The sequence below is a fragment of the Amphibalanus amphitrite genome, unplaced genomic scaffold (genome assembly GCF_019059575.1).
Source record: "Amphibalanus amphitrite isolate SeventyFive unplaced genomic scaffold, NRLGWU_Aamphi_draft 001485F_arrow, whole genome shotgun sequence".
Lineage (NCBI taxonomy): Eukaryota > Metazoa > Arthropoda > Thecostraca > Balanomorpha > Balanidae > Amphibalanus > Amphibalanus amphitrite.
Genome location: NW_024882978.1, coordinates 19,897 through 40,357, shown reverse-complemented (window position 1 = coordinate 40,357; position 20,461 = coordinate 19,897). Strand labels below are relative to the sequence as shown.

Genomic DNA, 20,461 nt, shown 5'->3' with positions numbered 1-20,461 from the left:
TCTTTAGAAAACACGACAAACACACAAGCACTCAATCCCACCTCTATAATTTTCAGAAAACAGCTGATGGTTTGAGGCAAAGCTGACGCGGGGGTTTTTATTGCGTCGAAATCCCTGCCACTGTCTTTTTCATTGAGACTGCGTGTGGGTTGGGTAGTTATAACCAATCAGAATTTAATTGTTTGAAATATGGCTTACTGTGGGCGTGCCGTCCTCACCAAGGTATGTGCTATTCCATTTGATATATTTTGACCATAAAGGAATGCATGCAAAGTGCTAAGCATATTGAGGTAATGAGTTTCCGTGGAAAAAGAACTTATGCTCAAACATGGGAGAGACCCCAGAACGCGTCGATGTAGCCTTGATCAGTAAATGTGTACATGTGTATTATATAAAAGCGGCTTAAATTTGGCACTATTAGGCACCAAATTTGTGGCGCAAAGCATGCAGAATTTTTAGCGCAAAATTGCTTGCGCCTAATTTCGGCTCAAGAGGGTCTTACTGGTGTCTGGTGTTGTAAATGGATGTTTTCCAGTCTGGTACTGGACTAGGGAGCCTCTATAAGGTTTGGTTACAATTTTGCATTACTGAGAGTGAACAGCCAAAATTTGTGGTGAATATTTAAGTTTTTTATTTTATTCAGGTTGTTTCTAAGGTTTGCCATTGCCTGTCCAGGCTGGTGCAACTTTTTATCACAGCTGATGAAGCTCAACTCTCCTGTCACACCTTGCCATCTGTGTTGAATGTCGCATGCAATATTTTGTCAATATATGCCCATTCAGTTTTGGACCTGGATAAATGTGTCTGGAATACAATTAAAAAGTCCAGATTGTACGCTGTTTAAAGCACAGCCCTGACAGGTGCCCCAATGTTCTGCAATGGGCTGAGACTGCAATGGACTGTAATGTGCTGGCCTTACTCCATGTGCTGTTGTTGTCCCACATCCAGGTGTTTGGGTGCAGTTCCTCTGACGTTGCATCATACCAGTCTTCATCTGGCTGCTGCATTTCAGTTTCAAAGCTCAGGGTCATCTGTTGCACCAATCTGGAACAGTTTCTGGGTTACTGATACTATAAGTATAGTGTTACATTGACCAGTGCCACATTTTTCAACCAGCTGCTAGGTTCACCCAAAGTAACTGAGACCTACCTCACTTCCGTGAAGTCTAGGACACTTTTGAACCATGCTCCAATAGACTTTTCTGGCTGTTGCTCCACTACCTACATGGGACCCAGATCCCACAAAAAGTTCCATGTCTGCTGGTGTACTGTTAAATATGCACCCATCAAGCTCAACTTGCCCATGACTTGCCAACTATCTGTCAGCAATGTGCCTCTACATTTCACAATCCCCTATCCACATTCATCGTTTATTCTCATTCCACTTTTCATTCCCCATAGGCACATTGCCAGGTGGTGTCACAGCAGCTCAGTTCTTGTCCAATTTGTCCACATAATTCCACACCTTTCCACCTCGTTCCACACAATCCAACCATAGCTTGTCAGCCAGACATGTGCATGGATCTGAGAGCTGGATCTATGATCTCAGTGGATCTCTCGACAAAATAGAGGGGTTGGATCTATGATCCGAGTGGATCTCTCGACAAAATTCAGGGGTTGGATCTATGATCCGAACGGATCTCTCAACAAAATTTAGGGGTCAGATCTATCAGTCAGCCTATCCCATAGCTCATTTGGTAGAGCACTGGACTTCTGGTGGTGGGTGCCCCATTCGAGTCGCCCCGGTGCTCGATTGGGATTCGGCTATGTCCATCCATTCAAACATTCTAGGTAATTTTATTTTGTTCCTTTGTTCCACAGGCGTGCCGGGCGGTGTCGCAGCAGACGCAGTCTCGGTGCTTCCATCAGTCGCCGCTCAGCTATGCGGCCACCAAGGCCGCCATGTCCCGTCTGGATGACGTCCCGCTACCCTACGACAAGCTCCAGAAGAACTACGAGGTCGTCAAGAAGAGGTGAGATACAGAGGTGTAGGGAGACTCGCTTAGCCCACTCATCTAAACCGACTCTGCTTTTCCTCTTGAGGTCGCCCCTTTTTTCTTAAACAGGTGTAGTGGCAGCTAATGGGGTGATGATTACTGGATATCAGTTCACTGATTTTGTTGAAATTACATTACATTTTCGTAAATTTCCTAGACACTTCTGTTGCGCAAATTTTACCAGACACTCATTATTCCTTGATGTTCCTAATATCAGTCACAATAATTTGTTTCTTAGGGAGAACTGCTGGCTTCTTTTTCTGATAATTGCTGATCCCCCGTCCCCGTCAGGCTGAACCGTCCAATGACGGCCTCAGAGAAGGTGCTCTACAGCCACCTGGACCAGCCGACCTCTCAGGAGCTGGAGCGGGGCACCTCCTACTTACAGCTGCGGCCCGACCGCGTGGCCCTGCAGGACGCCACCGCCCAGATGGCCCTGCTGCAGTTCATCAGCTCCGGACTGCCGCAGGTCGCCGTGCCGTCCACCATTCACTGCGATCATCTGATTGAGGCACAGGTGCGAGAAATGAAGACTTTTATTTTGAGAAATGAAGAAGAAATGTCAGGCAGTGCTGAGGCAGCCCGGTTATGGTGGAGAATGACTTTTAGTTCTCGGTTCCCCTGACCGAACAATGTCCCCTCTATGAGTTGGTATGGAGAGCAGAAGCATCTCTTATCTGCAATGCTCGAGTGGGCTAGTCTGTTGTATGCTATCAGTGTCACACCGATGGCAAGATATCATACTCATCAGCAGACATCGAAAACCGAGGAACATTGTAAAAAATGACGAGTCTATTGCATTAGCATTAGCTTTTTTATGGTTACAAACATGTTTGCCGGTAATCAAATGCTCTCCGGGCGCCCCTAAAAGGCGAAAACCTAAATACCATGATAGCCACATAACCCTACCAGCCATCTCAAGCGGAATCTAATCTAAAACCCTCTATCCCCTCTCAATCTCTCCAGGTCGGTGGTGTGAAGGATCTGGCGCGTGCCAAAGACATCAACAAGGAGGTGTACGATTTTCTGGCCTCGGCCGGAGCCAAGTACGGCCTGGGATTCTGGAAACCCGGATCGGGCATCATCCATCAGGTCAGTCCGAGGTCACTGGGGGTCAATGGAGGTTAATGGTGGACAAGGTCATAGATGTAACGTCACTGGAGGTCCCAGGTCAGCTTTCATGGGTCATTTGAGGTCCAATATTCGCAGGGCTCACTGGAGGTCAGCATATTAGATTGAGTTCACGGAGCGACTCGAACCCGGCTCTCGGGACCGAAAGTTCAACGCTCTACCAACTACAGGATAGAGGATATTGGTGTGATTCATACGTGATATTAACATCCAGTCACAGTTTTACTGATGAAGACACGGAGCCGACGTCATTATCAAAATTGGAGCACGTCTTGCCACGAGCGAATTTAGTCAGTTGTGATTCTATTAGAGATAGGCCGTCCTCTCAAGTGTGATCGCTGTTTCAACAAGTGCACTTACAGCGGTGCAAACCGGTTAGTTCCGACGCACTGTGGCCCAGATTAACACACATATCGATGTTTTACTAAGATTCGATCGTTGTTACTGTTTCTTTCGACTGACTCACTCCAAAATGACTCATATGTGCGTACTTTTCTATTTGATTCCACCAGTGTGGTTATATACCTACGCTATGTATGGTATGGCATGCTATGTAATGCATGTCAAGATATGATATAACACCGAAAAGCTAGGAGCACCCCTAATCTTGCTCATCTGTGTGCTCTGACGTAGCACTTTCACTGGGCTGTTCGTGACCCCAGCTTGCCCGTTATCAGGGGTATGATATATGCTGGCGTGTCCTGTCTCTAAACAGCTGCTTGCGTCGGATTGGGTGGGGCTGTATCAACCATCTTTTTATGATTGTTGATCATAAGCAGTCTGTTGTATGTTATCATACAACAGACGTATGACTTATTATGACGGTGTTATGTGGTAATGTAGTTTTAGAAGGGTTCAGTAAAAAGATAGAACAAGTTACATTTGCAGAATTAGCCTTACGGGAGGCTTATGATTTTATGACCTAGAGGTAAAGTAGCGATGAGGATTATTAGGATTTGCTTCCAAATGTGACTCACTTAACGCCTTCGTAAAAACTCCAATAGATGCCAGAGAGAGGTTCACCATAAACGGTATGCTGTCCGATTGGAATAACTTTTCATTTGGAGCATTGCAGGGATCTCTTCTGGACCCAGCGGTTTTTATCATTGCTTCTCGCTTGCCCTTTTAATGCAGTTTTAAATAATAAGTTGTGGGCAGTTTTGTTCGTCGATGCCCCACTTTTTCTTGCCCACAACCGACATACTGCTTCGCGCAAGGCCCTAAAGCCCCGTGTATATTTTAATTCTGCCACCGTTCCATGCTTCTATCCTCAGGAAACTTAAATCTTTCTCCTCCACGCCGCAACCCCCCTCCGGGCTGGACAGGCAACTTTATCTCATGCGGGCTGCTCCCTTAGAGCGGCACCGTTGCTCCTGAGGGAGCGCACCCCGTAGCCGGGTGCAGTGAGTGCCTTGGGGCTGGGTGGCATGTCCTCTGGACGGGCTCAGCCCCGGCGACTCACTAGGGTGCCTGCCCAGACAAATGTCTCCCCCTAACTCCTATCATCCTTCCGGCTCTGCAATGGTCTTGTCGACCGAAAGGGCCTAACCCAACAAAACAAACAAACAATTAATTCTGCCGACCTCAACTAAGGACAAAATGCGCTTTTTGCCCTCGTATCCAGTTTCTGCTCTATTTCAGAACATGATAACGAAATAGCAATGGCCGATGCCCTTTGGATGCGGAATTCTCAGCTGATCAGTTTTGTACTTCAAATCTGTATACACGATTCTGTATACACATGTACAGTTCTGTGTATCACGTTGCCTGCTACAGGATTTAATAGCTCGACGCAGCCGCAAAATTTCAGACCCAAGCGTCTGGGCCCCACTTAATCCGTTGGTTTATAAAATGCATGGTAAACCCTCCGTCAGCTACTCCGTCAGCTACCCTCTCTCGCCCCTCTTCCATTTTCAGCCCTTCCCTGTGCCCTCACACCTGTAATCCGACTACCCCTCCCCCCACTTTACCTCTCGCTCCTCTGCTCTCTCTCCCTCCGCTATGAGGCGCCCGCCGCGGTATGGCACGTGCCTTCCGAGTCGGTGGCAGTTGAGCGCCGATCCGTTTGCGGTGCCTCACGGTTGGCTACTGGCCAAACTTAGCTCCCGGTGGCCGGCTGGCGAGTGGCGACAGTCCCCGGGGGGGGGGGGGGGGGGGGTGACACGGTTATTGTGCTAGGCTGAACTGGGTGAGACAGGGGGTGGAGGGGAGGGAGGGGTGTCATTTTAGTCTGAGGTATTGCAGAGAGATTGGAGGGCTTATGGGATTGTGTGGCTTTCCTCTATCTCTATCGTCTTTCCAATCAATTGTCGTATGAGATATGCCTGACATTTGCAAATGGATCTGAGTTAGAATGAGAGCGGTACCAACTTGTCAAGTAGCTTCACACGAACGGGTTGAAACAATTATTCGGTACAAACAAGCATTATATATACCGATGCAAACATCCATTATTTTTCATATTTTTTTCAAGCGTTTCTTCACATCATTGCGACTTCTTCAAAGTAACGACTGCACGTTTTGTTTGACCCCTGACTGGAACTCCGCCACCCTGACAGATCAATATACCTGTATACACCTCCCCGATTTGTCTCCCCCACCCACTATCACCCCATTCCCCCCTGGTTACAGATTATCCTGGAGAACTACGCGTTCCCTGGCCTGCTGATGGTCGGTACCGACTCCCACACCCCCAATGGAGGAGGTCTGGGCGGCCTCTGCATCGGAGTCGGCGGCGCCGACGCTGTGGATGTCATGGCCGACATCCCCTGGGAGCTCAAGTGCCCCAAGGTAGGGTAATCCCAAGACGCCGTAATCCCGTAGACCCTAATCCTATGATGTAGGAAAGCCCACAGATTTCCGTAGGGCCGTGAGTGTCGCGGTGAGTGAACTATTGGCAGAGAGGTAAATGTTGTGTTGGTAGTGCTTGTTTGAGAGAAGTTGCACGATTTATAGTGAAAAGTTAAGCCATACTCATTTGATATCAAATGAAGCTTTGCACAAGTCTAGTTAAAATTGTCAGATGTCACCATATATTTTGGAAATTCTAACAGGAATATTTCGGATATCGGCCGCCGTACTTGGCTGTTACACATTCGTTTTACTGCCAGTGCTTGAAACTTGTCATTTTTTCTCGCTGTCTGGCTGACCACCGTTCTTTATCCCGTCCCCTGATTGGCCACCGTTCTGTACCCCGTCCCCTGATTGGCTGCCGTTCTGTATCCCGTCCCCTGATTGGCCACCGTTCTTTATCCCGTCCCCTGATTGGCTGCCGCTCTGTATCCCGCTCTCAGATTGGCCACCGTTCTTTATCCCGTCCCCTGATTAGCCATCGTTCTGTATCCGGCTCTCTGATTGGCTGACGGCTCTGTCCCGACGCAGGTGATTGGCGTTCACCTGACGGGCGCGCTGTCCGGCTGGACCTCCCCGAAGGACATCATTCTGAAGGTGGCTGGCATCCTCTCCGTCAAGGGCGGCACCGGCGCCATCGTCGAGTACTTCGGACCGGGCCTGGACTCCATCTCCTGTACCGGTGGGTGATGGGGAAATGAGGGAAAGGAGGGAGAATTGAATAGGGAAAGGCTGTAGGACGAGTTTTGGCCTCGACTCCAAATGTTGCGTTGCTGTAAATGGGAACTCAAAGATCAAATGGTTGGGGAAACGAGTGAGAACAGAACAGGGAAGGGCTGTAGGCTCAGATCTGGTGAGCGGGCCTCGATTCCGTCTTTTGTGCGAGTGGGTGCTGAGAAAGGGGATGAAGAAACTGGGAATGGGGAGGGAATGACGAGACTAAAAACAGAAAGTGGAAAACGGAATAAAGCAGAGAAAACGACAATATGTGGTGTGTCATGCTGCGAAGGTCTGCTGTAACCTCTACCGTCCGACCTCTCACAAATCCTCCTCTCCATTTTCGCCGTCAGGTATGGCCACCATCTGTAACATGGGCGCCGAGATCGGCGCCACCACGTCGCTGTTCCCGTACAATCAGCGGATGCACGACTACCTGGCCGCCACTGGACGCAAGGAGATCGCCCTGGCCGCCGACGATAACGCCGCCCTGCTGACACCCGACTCGGGAGCGCCCTACGATCAGGTGCGGAGGGGGGGGGGGGAGCTGAGGTGGATGCTGGATGCTGAATCTAGTGGGAAGAGTTTGAACATGGAGCCAGAAGAGTCATCTGTATCTGTATCTGATGGATGCTGAATCTCATGGGGCAGCAGCTGTGAGGGTGTTCAAAGTATATTTTCAATTCTAGTCGCGGTGTGTTACGTGGTCACTGGTTTCGTTACGCTCATGTTTCGTTTCGTTTTTGCGTCTAGTTACTACTTCCGTGCTGTAAGTGCAACGCATGACCATGACATATTCGTGTTTGAGTAATCGGCATTCATCGCCAGTTGTTACAGTTCGCTCCCTATGTGTTCTTCTTGTTTGCTGTTAACTCGATTCCAACTAACCCTTGCCGTCTAATCGCCAGCTGATCGAGATCAACCTGTCCGAGCTGAAGCCGCACGTGAACGGTCCTTTCACACCCGACCTGGCCACGCCCATTGACGAGCTGGCCGAGACGGCCAAAAAGAACGGATGGCCGCTCGACATCAAAGTCGGTATGTTGGAATCGGGAAGGTTGGGGAAAGAAGGGATGTGGGAGAAAGCTGTTGTTAGCTCTGTGGAGAGCTGAGGGAAGAGTCACTCTGTGTTGATGATTAAGTAATGGAACGTGATGATAGAAATATAAACGGTTTAGTGCTTTTGTGGACTAATTCAGCGTTGGCTTGTGTTTTGTGAGAGGGTTTGGCACCCTTGCAGCCATCCATTTTCCTTGCTGCCTCATTTTTCACCTGACCCTCTGGCCTCTTCTCTGCCCAATTCTGTCCTTTTCTTCCTTGACAATATTTTGTCTTAACGACCTTTTTAAGTGTATCATCCTCCAATTTCGGCTACTTCCCTTGTTTTTTCCTATCTCTTCTCTTACCTCCGCTCTGACGTCCTCCTGTCTGACCTCTACTCTGCCCTCTACCCCCCTCTCTCCCTCAGGTCTGATCGGCTCGTGCACCAACTCGTCATACGAGGACATGGGCCGGTGCGCCTCGCTGGCCAAACAGGCCATGGACCACGGTCTCAAGGCCAAGTCGACCTTCAACGTGACGCCCGGCTCGGAACAGATCCGTGCCACCATCGAGCGGGACGGCATCGTGAGTGATTATAGAGGATAGATAGGAGGGAGTGCCTACTGGGAAAGAGTGTGAGAGAATTGCTTTTGGAAGAGGGAGTGGGAAAGACTGGACGATGGTCATGACTAAATATTTGAGTTGGAAACTAGGAGGGGACGGGTATCTTAGGGAGTTGACATTGTAGTTAAATAGAGGACTTTGAGTAGTACAGTAGACGTTATAGTTAAAGGCGGGCAGTTTGGGTGTCCATGCGTGGTTTTCTAAGGGTTTACGTTTCAGAGTTCCTTTGCGACATTTCTGTGTCGCCCCCACCCGGCTGGTCGGTCGTGTGTCCTCACACCCTTCCCCTCTCCCTCCTCTCAGGCTGAGACGCTGCGCGAGTTTGGCGGCACCGTCCTGGCCAACGCCTGCGGCCCCTGCATCGGCCAGTGGGACCGGCAGGACGTCAAGAAGGGCGAGAAAAATACCATCGTCACGTCCTACAACAGAAACTTCACCGGTCAGTCTGCAAATGGGAAGAACGATGGAAGTGCAGAGCCGATAGATAGCTTATGAAAGGCGTTGCTGGTTCAAATGCAGTAGAAGTATTTGTTTTGAACGCCTTTTTTCGAATGTTTTGCCACTCTTGCCTAGTCCTTACTCGATTTTCAAATAGGTATGAATTATTCTCTCAGCTAAATTTACTGTTGTACGGGATTAAGCAATATGTGACGAATAAAAATGGAAGGCTGGAGATTTTGCCTTGATTACTTCAGTTTTCTCAACACATTTTATTTTTTACCACGAGTACCTCAGCAACCATAAGAACCGCTAACATTTCCTTCATCTCTCCTTCGCAGGTCGTAACGACGCCAACGCGGCCACCCACGCGTTCGTCACCTCGCCAGAGCTGACCACGGCTCTATCGCTGGCCGGAACGCTCACCTTCAACCCTCTGACGGACTCGCTGACGGGCGCGGACGGCAAGGAGTTTAAACTGGCGGCGCCCAACGGAGACGAGCTGCCCAGCCGCGGCTTTGACGCCGGCGAGGACACGTACCAGCACCCGCCGACCGACAACGCCGCCGTCAAGGTACGGGGAGGGAAAATGTTTTAGGATTATCGAAGCATGAGGGGGAAGAAGAGAGCGTTGTTCAGAATATAAAGGTGGGAAGAATTATTACGGTTTTTAGGGGGAGATTACAACAGGACGGGTGGGATGGAGGCATGGGGACCAAATGGAGCGTAAAACTGTCTTACGATTTATTGTAAACGATTTATTGACATTTTACTGCTGCCGATTAAGTATCCAAATGACACTTTTTATGGTGTTTGAAGTAAGGTAGCGCTCTATTCGCAACACTTGCGAATAGAGCGCTGCGACGCAACTCTATATTGATCGAAATTTATTCTTAGCGTTAAAAACTTCACAATCACCAATAAACGGACCGCTTATCACGGACGCTCAATGAACTTCATCAGGCCGTACCACCCCGCAGCTTTTGACCGATCTTCCCTTCCCTCTACCCCTCTACCCCTCTCTCTGCTCTCTACAGGTGGTGGTGGACCCGGAGTCGAAGCGTCTCCAGCTGCTGGAGCCCTTCCAGCCCTGGGACGGCAAGGACCTCGACGACCTCACCATCCTGCTCAAGGTCAAGGGCAAGTGTACCACCGATCACATCTCTGCCGCCGGACCGTGGCTCAAGTTCAGAGGGCACCTGGACAACATCTCCAATAACATGTTCCTCACGTGAGTGGCCCGGTAGGGAACGGGAACTGGGATGGGGAAGGGCTTTGTGGGCTATGTGGAGACTAATGAGATTGAATACACGGTGATTTGGTACCTTAACCCTCGCCGGCACAGGCCATTTTGCGTCCTTCGACGGCACAAGTTGGTACGACCCCCCTCGCGTTTGGCCCCTGATCGAGCTAGAGCTTCGCGGAAAAAAAAAACGAGCGTGTTGCCCGTCACGAGAGGAAGCCGATGATACCCAATTTTAAGGTCCTAGGTCATCGGGTGACCTTCCAGGTCAGGTCAATGACCCGAAAACCGGGAAAATCGGGACCTGTTAGAAAGTCGTTAAGTGTGGCTGCTATGGGGTTTTCGGGGGTGCTGATCACGAATATCGTGTTAGTTTTGACCAGAGATGATGTATTTAAGCATTTAGACCAGGTCGGGTCAGGTCAGGTCAGGTCAACCGGTAGGGGTTGTGACGGGTATTCGTAATACGTGTCAACCGCCTCTGACAGCTTCGTAACATGTTACGAAGACACCAAAACTACTTCGTAAATGTTCAAATGGTTACTAAATTCGAATTCAGCCCCAAAAACTAGCCTAGAAACATGTAAAACTCGAAAAAGTGAACCGAGGTTACCCGAGGTCACCAAAGGTCAATGACCTGACCTGACCTTCAGGTGACCTTGACCCCCACCCTAATGTATGGGAGCAACATCAAATCTCATGTTTGAACGTTTAAAACCACGAAAAGCTTGCAAACGCGCGGCTAATGCGAGGCGACATACGCCGATTCGCGATTTCGGCCGAACATGGTCACAGAAAAGGGGTCACAGGTCAAAGGTCATTGGGGTCAGGGTCATGAAATTTTCAGGGTAGGTGTAAAATTGATCAGTGCAAGGGTACTGAAAGTTTCGTCGCGATCGGCTGCTTTTTACGCGAGTTATTCGCGAAAAACCTTAGGGGGGTTGCATCAACCCCCCCCCCCCCTGTGCCGGCGAGGGTTAAAATAGTGAATTTGTCGCGTCTTTTCATGGTTTGACGATCATGTGTATGTTTGTATTTTTGGAGGAACTTTGACGTTCCCTCTTTGCCAAGGTAGTGAGTGGCTTCTCTATGCGGATTATCAAAATAAGTTCACTACTCGAGTTCTCTCTTGCTTGTACTTGTTGGGTTAGGGCGCATAGCCTCGTTGGGCTCAAGCGTCCGTAAAATTCGAGCTCTCTCGCATGAGTTATCTAGTGAGTCCCGCTGAACACCTTCGCCGCCCGTATATCCTAAAACCAAACTCATCCTAAAACCGTCCTGACCTCACACTCTCACCGCCTCTCACCACGGCCTCCTACCGTACTCTCTAACCTTCTCACCGCTCTCACAGCGCCGTGAATGCCGACACGGGTGAGATGAACGCGGTCAAGAACCAGGTGACGGGCGAGGTCGGCCCGGTGCCGGCCACCGCGCGCGACTACAAGGCCCGTGGCATCAGCTGGGTGGTCGTCGGAGACGAAAACTACGGCGAGGGTGAGTTAGCGGGGTCTGTGAGAACCGGGAGGTGTCTGTGAGAGTGTGAGGCTGGTTGAGTGAGTGATTGGGAGTTATGCCAGGCTTGATTTCAATGCTATAAACATTCTGGTTCGCAGGGCTGAGGTCATTTTTTTTTTAGCTGATATTGATGAAGTTCATCCCCCAGATTTAAAGCCCGGCATTTCCTATATCCTTTATGGCAATATAGAGGTACCCGCTTAAAAAGATCGCGAGCAAAGTTTTCTGTTGTCTGCTTGCGAAATCTCTTCTCCGCCTGCTACCTTTTGTGAAGACCTCTTTGTTTATTGTTTTGTTTTTAATTTCCTACCGTTTCCTAATATCTTTCCACGTGCTTAATTTCTTTAGAACGTAGCAAGCTGTCAATTAGATCTCACAGTTTTGGAATTTCCTCGGTGCCCTATGTAGAGCCATGTAGTTAGCTGAAGTCTGTTGCGACTGTCTCGTTCTACACACCTGAGTGCTGAAGCCCATGTGACCTCCCGCGCACTATGCGAGGTCGCCCGCCGCCGCGGCGGCCGGCTCCGATGGCGCCCCCTGGAGCTTCAGTTCCGCCGCCGGACACCAGGGCGGCGCTGCCGTCGCTGGTAGCCGTGCCTCTGTCTCGCCGGCCGGGCCGCGCTGAAGCCCAACTCCGGCTCGAGCTGAGCGCTGAGGAGAAGGCGGCACTGTTGGATCGATTACATCGCGCCCCTGCCGCCCCGCCGCCCGAGCCGCCGCGGCCGCCCCCACCCCCGCCGCTGCCGGCGGAACGATCGGGGCGCCATCTGGAATCGTCTCTCCTTCGTCTAGAGCGGGGACTTCAGAGGGCGAGAGCTCGGCTGACTGTGCGCACCCCGTCCCCGCCTCCTACCGGCCGAGGGGTAACAGACTCGCCTCGAGCATGGCATAGTACCACCCGGCCACCGACTGAGATCGGCTCGACACCACCCAGACCACCAGCTTTAGTACCACCGAGACCAGCGGTACTAAGGAGGGTACCGGAGGAGCGAGCGGTACTGGCCGGGTGGGGACAGGGTGACCCGCGCCGGGCGGCGTCCCTATCGAACCTACTACCGCCACCGGGTCAACCGCAGACTCCACCGGGATCTACTGGAAGAGGTGGAGTTCCAGGACTCCCTACTGCCACAGAGGGTCTATCTACGTCCCTCGGAGGACCTCTCGGTCCCGCAGACACCCTACCGGTAGTACCCGGCGCTCTATCTGAGTCCTCAGCCTCACCCAGCGTCCCACGTCGCGGCGGGGTTCGAACCACTGGACGGACCCTGAGCTGGAACGGTAGCGGCGGCGGCGGTATCGCTGGCGGCTCCACACTGGGGCTGACCGGTCGGCCGGCCGGCAGGCGACGCGCTCATACCATGGGGAAGACTGGATCGAGTAGCTCACTGGCTAGCGCTGCAGCAGTTGCATCCCCCTCGGCGTCTTTCGGGTCAGTTCCGGACCTCAAACAGCTCCCGTCCTCAGTTCCAACACCTCAGCAAAGTACCTCGAGTCTGGTCTCCGTGGAATCTCGCGGCGCGGTCACCCCGGGTCAGGTCACCGCCTGGAGCGCCGGCGCGGCCGACCGCCGCACGCAGGCACTGACGGAGGCCCTGGCTCGGGCCGTGTCAGCCACCGACAGCGGCGCAAAGCCGGAGCCTGAGGAGCTACACCGGCGGATCGCCGCGCTCCCATCAGCCCGACGAAGGCGGAAACATGCGCGGCTTCCTCGCTGTTTGGAACGGCCCCAGAGTTATACCGGTGAATCAGGGGACGCCAGCCATGGAGAGGGTACTCCAAGGAGGGTCAGCTCAGCAGTGATGACGTCACCGAGAAGGGTCAGCTCAGGGATGATGACGTCACCCAGAGAGGTGGACGAACGGCGACCAATCGGAGAGGAGGTACTGTCAGCCCGCTCGGCTGTGGACCAATCAAAAACGTTGGCGTGTGGTGTGACCTCACCGAGAGAGTACGGGGACCAATCGGAATCAACAACAGATCGAGTGACGTCACTTTATACAGATTACAACCAATCAAAGAGTGAAGTGTCGGATGCCAGCGTTACGCCCGTTCAGTGCGAGGACCGCGGTACTCTGACGGCTGCCAGTGACGTCACTGTCTCTGACGTCACACCGGTACCTGCTGCGGTGGAGACGGACAGTCTGAGTTTCACGGAGCGGCTGCTGCTGCGGCAGCTGCGCGGCTGCAGCCGCAGCTGGTGCCGGCAGCTGCAGCTGCTGCAGGAGGACACGGAGCGGCGACGGAGTCGGCTGCGCGGGGCGCAGACGGAGACGGAGGCGGGGATGGAGACGGAGGCGGGGAGGTGATTGTGCCTGGCACATGGACGACAGCTTGGAAGCTGCCGAGGTAGGGATAGCGATGCCGAGAAACGCACGGCCGATGGAGGCTTGATGTGCAGGCGATACTGAAACAGAAGAAGCGTGAGCATTTGGCCAACGTATGAGATCGCGCGAATTTCGAGCAATCGTCCGGCCGCCAGGCTGGTAAACAGGTAGACGGATTTTGGTCTGACTTCGGATATGCGAGGCATATGCGTTAAGTGCAGCTGAATTGGAAGTGTGCGGTCGGCACGGCACTATGTAATTGTAGGTACTGATGCACTGTGGTGCGTGCGGCCAGTCCCTACCGGTTGTGGCAACGGGGGGCCTAATAGCTGATACGCTTTGAGGCGGTTGTCGGGTTTTATTGTTTAATACACTGACCGGCATACCGACTCTGGTGATTTGATGTCAGATGGCGTCGACGACGATGAAGGCGTGTTCTTTTTCACATATTTTAACTACAAACGAATATACCGCATTGGTGAGATAACGCTGGGTGGCGTGAACCACCCCACGGACCCTAACACTCCCCCTCCTCCCGACAGGCTCGTCTCGCGAGCACGCTGCGCTGGAGCCGCGCCATCTCGGCGGGCGCGCCATTATCGTCAAGTCGTTCGCGCGCATCCACGAGACCAACCTGAAGAAGCAGGGTATGCTGCCGCTGACCTTCGCCAACGCTGCCGACTACGACAAGGTCCGCAGCGACGACAAGCTGTCGCTGAAGGGACTCAAGGACTTGGCGCCGGGAAAGGTGAGACATTGCGCCCACTGGAGAGGAGAGAGATTGTATGGGGGAAGGTAAAGTTGTGCTTTGAAGGTAGGAAGCAGTGGTACAGGGACCCGCAGTTGCTACTGTACACATATATTACCAATTTAGAATTGCGCTATTATTTGCTAAGTGCTGGCCATTGGAGAAATGAAATGTAGCGCAAAGTATGGAGGAATAACACATGTTTGCTCCTAGGACGTTTGTTTTGTATAATTCCTCTTACCGCAACAGATATTCTTCCAAAACTACAATCGTGCTATTTTTCCGCGCCGGTTGCCTCCCCAGAGCCCGTCCTTGGTATCGCCTATAGCTTCCGTTCCCGCTACGTGAATGAAAGTCACGTGACTACTACAGGTTTGCGCTCAGTACTAACACACCTAGCCCGAGGGCCGGTCCGTAGCGGGGAGGGGTAGAACGCCAGAGCTCCAGCGCAGTGGAGGTGGTGGTGGCCCGTATCATAAAGAGGCAACCGTAAGCAGAACTACAATTGCCGCAGTATAAGATTATGATCAAGTTTTCTTTAGATGTATTGATTGACAAGAAAGTGCAATGCTTATCCGATATAATAAAACGGTGTCCAAGGCCTTGGAAGAACTATAAAACATATTCAGCAACGTATAAATTTATTATACAGGCCATGACCTTTCACCTTGCCTCCGGGGAGGACCGCTCAGGAAGCCACATACCGATCGAATCGAGGCCTCGCAGCGCGGCGGCAGAGGAGAGTGGATAAACCATCGCCAGATCTTTCGTTTACTTATGTTTCCAGAAGAAGGGGGGGTGGAGGGTGAGGGCTGTTTTCAACCCACTCACCATTCCTTTCCTTATTAACTTATAGCTTACCGAAAAATGCAACACAATGGTGGCCGTCACGAGATGTAGCGAAGAGTGCCTCAGCCACACCGGCTTTGAGTAAACTTTAAGCATTGGAATTCGGGCCAGTGATCCTGAAGCGATATCTTTTTTTGGTCGTGCATAAGCTGGGATGACGTCGTCCAAGTTAATTGCGAAGAAACGGTTTTAGTTTCAGAACATTTATGAGGCTAGTCGCGCCAAAAAGTATACGTTTGTTGCAAAATGTCAAATAGTGATACCACAGAGTTGACGTGCTATCCAGATGATGGAATTCATTTGACACAAGAAGTCAACAAGTGGCATCGTTAGTCATCCTGCATACCTATAAATCGATTCGTCACCTTGGTTCGAGCTCAATAGTTCTTTTCGCGGATGATCGGTTTCGTTTTCTTTCCTTTTTTTGGGGGGGGGGGGGCGGGGGCAGTTAATGAGCCAGTAACCACCCTCCCCAGTCCCCTAAACAACAATTGTTGACAAATACTGTGATGGCCTAAAAAAAAATGCCCTCAATTGTGTCACGTAGGGGAGAATGAGGTAAGTTGAGCCGTTTTTTTTCGTAAGCTACAGGCTAACTTACTGATCATTTTTCTGCGTTTACGGGTTGGACGGACTTTTGGACGGACTTTTGGTCATTTGCGCATGTAATGGTGGCCAGAAATGTTTCATACCGCTTATTTTTGTACTGAAAGGCTGCGTCAAAAATCATCTTGCACGTTGCTCATCTTACCCCATGGGCGGGGTAAGTTGAGACACGTCGTGGGGAAAGTTGAGCATGGATAGAAAAAGCGAACCTCTTCTTTTCCCGGGCGCGGCGAAGAGTGGGCTCTTTTATTTACTCCATGGCATACATACTTATGGCAACGTTTTTTCCTCCATCAAAAAGTAACTGTTTAAAGCCTTCCAATAACTCGTCAAGTTTTCTATCAAGGAAGAAATCATATTATCCTTCAGATAATCTGCAAATCACTTACAACTTGTGTAATCAACAAAGAAAAAACAATTTCCTACCATTTTTATTCAGCAGAAACAAGCGCAGCTCAGTTTGGTTTTCGACAGCGGAGACAACAATGGCTTATCCGGCTCATCTTACCCCAGGTGAAAATGGCTCATCTTACCCCACCCGTGGTCATTTTCGATTAATGGCTGACACCTGCTAAGGAAAATAACCATGCACCGCAGATAACAACCATCTCATTTTAAAGGCAAAACATGTCTTAGTTATTAGGGGTTACCACATGTTACCGGGTGCTGAGCGTGAGAACGTTGCCGTCTCACGTGAAAGACGTGAAAGACGTGAACATCGTAAGCAAACGGCACATGGAAGCTCAAGTCAATTAGCGCCATAGGAGCTGAGAAACATGGGGTGGCTAAACTTGCCCCTTGGCTCATCTTACCTCACTCTCCCCTATTTGGGGCTCTCAACTTTGATTTGTTAAAGTTTTTTGTCTGTTCATTATAAAAGCTGTCAAATTTGCCGTATCATTAAACTTTTATTGAGTTTGTATTTCACACTTATCTAAAATGAACAATTTTGTCACTGGCTTCTTTTATGAATGGAATTGGATGGTCGCATGAATGAACGAATGAATAGCTCCATTTGAGCATCAGCTGAAATCAATCCTAAAATTTAATCTACCAGTCTGCAACGAAAAGGTTTAAAAATCAGTGCAAGTTAGGTGCAGTTTCTAATCTATGCCGTTTTTTATTAAGTGTCTCATAGCTCCTTAATCTTGAGCCGCTTCTCTTACGATTCATTTTATGTGGTGCTTACATTGTTCAAGAAGTTATAGTATTTGAGCTCGTTGGTCTTAAAAAACTGCTATCGAAGTAAATTAAAGTGTTTCGGGCTTCGGCACTTAAAAACCAATCGATATTTAACCCTCACCCACTTAGGCATTTCTTTTCAGCGTCTTACATGTAGCGGAGGGGCGTAGAAACTCTCAGCCATTCGGCCCTTGATAAAAATAGCCAGAGCTTCGCTGAAAAATAAAAAAGAGCGAGCTGCTCGTGACGAGAGAAATCCGATGATTTGAGGGTCCTGGTCATCGCTGACGAGAGAAAGCCAATTATTTTTATGTCCCGGTCAATGCTGAGATCCTAGGTTACTGGATGCTCCCAACGCATCATTTTTAGAGTTATGACATCGAAATACACACCAAACGATAGAGAATTGATCAAGAATCACGATAGTGAAAGTTTCAAGTCGATACCTCTTACCGTTTTGCCGCAATCGGCGCGGAAATCTGAAAAAGTTAGATTTTTCCGAAAATTTGACCTTTGACCGGTCATAAGTAGGTCAAATGTTGACCTAGGACCAAAAAATATACCACCAATCGCGAGATCTCGTTGAGAGCAATCCGTTGGTCTTTTCCGCTAAGCTCTACGACGCTCCATTTTCAAACGCCAGGGGGGGTCGCACCCCCCCCCCCCCCTGCATGGGCGAAGGTGGCAAAACACCGTTTACGGGCGAGGGTTAAAGGTAATTTGGTTCAAAGATTTAAAATTCTCAGAGAAGATGGACAAATAATAAGGGCTATTTAATTTTCTGGAAAGTTGTAAAATTGATTAACTCCAGGGCACCAAAGAATCGTCGCAATCCTTCGCTTTGCCGCGATTTATTGGTGAAAAACAGGGGGCGCGGTCAACTTACATCTACTTATATGTGTGGTGAGGGCTAATATTCATTTTATCTGTGTTGATGAATATGCAACAATTTCTACATGAACTGAGACCAGTCCATAAGAGTATGTTTTTCTCACGGACAATGACAATATTGGAGAAAAATAAGTGTATAGGTTAAACATCGATGAGAACTATATGCGGCACCGTCTCGGTCTGGCCAGCCGGGTTGCCGATAAAATACACAAATGTTTATAAGCTTCCATGATGCGCTTAAAAGACTGCTAAAAAGATTTAAAAAATAAAGATAACTACTTCATCGATTTTAGCGAAAGAAAACATGTATGCCTAATTACTTATTTCTTGCCACTGACGGAGCCACTTTTTCGTGCGAAACGTCTGGTTTTATTCGTATTGTTATTGTATTGTCATTCCCTGTGAGAAAAAAGGATAACTCTTCAGTTAGTAACCGTAACAGCGAAACGGCTCAATGTAACACAATTCACTGTGTATACGAAACCTATAATTGTCCCTAAGAATAATCCTATTTACAACTTTTAAAAAGATACAGCCAATACAGCTTGGGCATGCATTTTTTTCTGCATTAAGATAATATTCATTTATCTCCACAGAATATGGTAAATTAGTGCTGCTGAAGTTCGCTTTCGAAGCGTCTCCTCCAGGCATTCCACAGCTCTCGTGCCATTTTGGATCACGGAACATGGCTGGGCGCAGGACAGGCCGTCTGCGAGCTTGGACGGACCACGTGACCACCTCCTCCCCTCCCCCTCACTCCCGTCCCCTTCCCCAGCAGGGCGTCCGATCTAACCGCGCCCCAGGCAGTCGGCTCGGTCCGACCCTCCCCTGGTCGAGCCACGGCCCGGTGCCGCCTGAGTTTGTGCCGGGTGCAAAACTGGAGCAGTAACTAGCGCCGGAACTAGTAGTCAGCACGACCATCGTCAGATGGCAGGAGTAAATGGAATAAGCGGTTCCAGGTTTCAGAAGGAATGGGGCAGGAAAAAGCGCTGAAAACAATGTTTTGCTGATATAGCCATTAAAAGTTCACTGAATTAGGAGAGCAGCACATCATTTTAAAGCCCTTCAGATGGTGGTTTTAATAAGCACACAATAATTTCCCAATTCGCCTCCAACGGTGTCACAGGCAAAGAATACGCTGAAATACTAGTGTGTACAGAAGCAACTGCGGGTCCCTGTACTGATAGAACCTCACTCTGCGCTCCGCCGTCATATTGCCATCGTCGTGCTGCCTTGTGTTACCAGCTCTGGTAGTTCTAAATGTTGTTGGTGGCCTAAATGACACTGCGTGACTTTTGATGACCTCATGTCAACTTTGGGTGACGCACATTGATTTTTAGTAACATCAAAGCCTTGGTAAGGTTTGGTGAGTCCATGCGGTCCCTTTTGGCTTCTTTTGACCTCTGGTGACCTCTGTTTACCTTTCTTGACCCCTGATGACCTGTACTAACGTGTATTGATCTCCGACAGCCGGTGGAGTGTGTGCTGAAGCACGCCGACGGCAGCACCGACACCATCCAGCTACAGCACTCGATGAACAATCAGCAGATCGAGTGGTTCAAGGCCGGCTCTGCGCTCAACAAGATGCGGCAGCAGTCGTAGAGCGGTGCTGAATAGTGGCGCCTAGCTGAGCGTGGGTTCGCATCCCGCCGCGGGTGGACTTTTCCGTGTCGATCGCGCACGGGGGATTGGTGGTTATGGTGAGCTGTTTTTGAAGTTCCGCGCCATGTGATGAGCTTGCCAGGTCGAAGGGTCGCGCGGAGGATCCGTTTTCGGACCGGTAGTAAGAAGTCAGGGGGGCTGACAGGCTTAAATTATTCGCGCTGCATAACGTGCCGACGAATGATTGCGACTTTCCCCGTTACATTATTGTGGATTCAGAGTCCCGGCGGGACCGCTGCAGTATTGGGCGGGCTCAAATCAGGCCGAGTTTTCATCCGTCGCCGGTATTTGATCTGAGAGGCTATGGATCCAGCTGAGGAGTGGCTGGACACCCGATGTGAAACGATCGGTGGCCTTTAAGGCACGTGCAATCGCCGAGACACTGTATCTACTACCTGCACTGTACAGAGGGGAGGGCGAGCGTGCCGCATGTGTGAGTGTCTAATACATGTGTTTGGATGAGTCTTTTGAGTTCATTATAAGCTGTGTGACGTCACGTAGCGCTTTAGATGTCGGTTTACCGCTGATTGACGCCCAAGAAGCTATGACAGTGCCTTTATGAAGCAATGAAACGAGTGTTATGCCTGGGACATCATCAGGACCTAGGACACTACAGGGACCGCAGAAACTTGGGCCTATCGTTA

The 20,461-nt window shown here is 50.2% G+C and overlaps 1 protein-coding gene across 1 annotated transcript; it reads left to right on the top strand.

The window, feature by feature from the left end:
• Positions 1 to 59: 59 nt before the first annotated feature.
• Positions 60 to 20,280, top strand: LOC122373377 (aconitate hydratase, mitochondrial-like). Its single transcript, XM_043351357.1, has 15 exons — positions 60 to 222; positions 1,821 to 1,972; positions 2,288 to 2,513; positions 2,963 to 3,088; positions 5,759 to 5,917; positions 6,509 to 6,659; positions 7,048 to 7,220; positions 7,603 to 7,732; positions 8,163 to 8,320; positions 8,663 to 8,798; positions 9,139 to 9,371; positions 9,835 to 10,028; positions 11,392 to 11,534; positions 14,422 to 14,627; positions 19,626 to 20,280. The coding sequence occupies exons 1-15, from the start codon at positions 190 to 192 to the stop codon at positions 19,755 to 19,757; spliced, it is 2,352 nt and encodes a 783-aa protein (XP_043207292.1). The 5' UTR covers positions 60 to 189; the 3' UTR covers positions 19,758 to 20,280.
• The last annotated feature ends 181 nt before the right edge of the window (positions 20,281 to 20,461 follow it).

Bases quoted from the DNA above. Each gene is read 5' to 3' on its own strand.
- LOC122373377 (XM_043351357.1), top strand. From the start codon at position 190: ATGGCTTACTGTGGGCGTGCCGTCCTCACCAAG. The intron at 5,918-6,508 runs GTAGGGTAATCC...GTCCCGACGCAG, and splicing joins GGGAGCTCAAGTGCCCCAAG to GTGATTGGCGTTCACCTGAC. The intron at 7,221-7,602 runs GTGCGGAGGGGG...TCTAATCGCCAG, and splicing joins CGGGAGCGCCCTACGATCAG to CTGATCGAGATCAACCTGTC.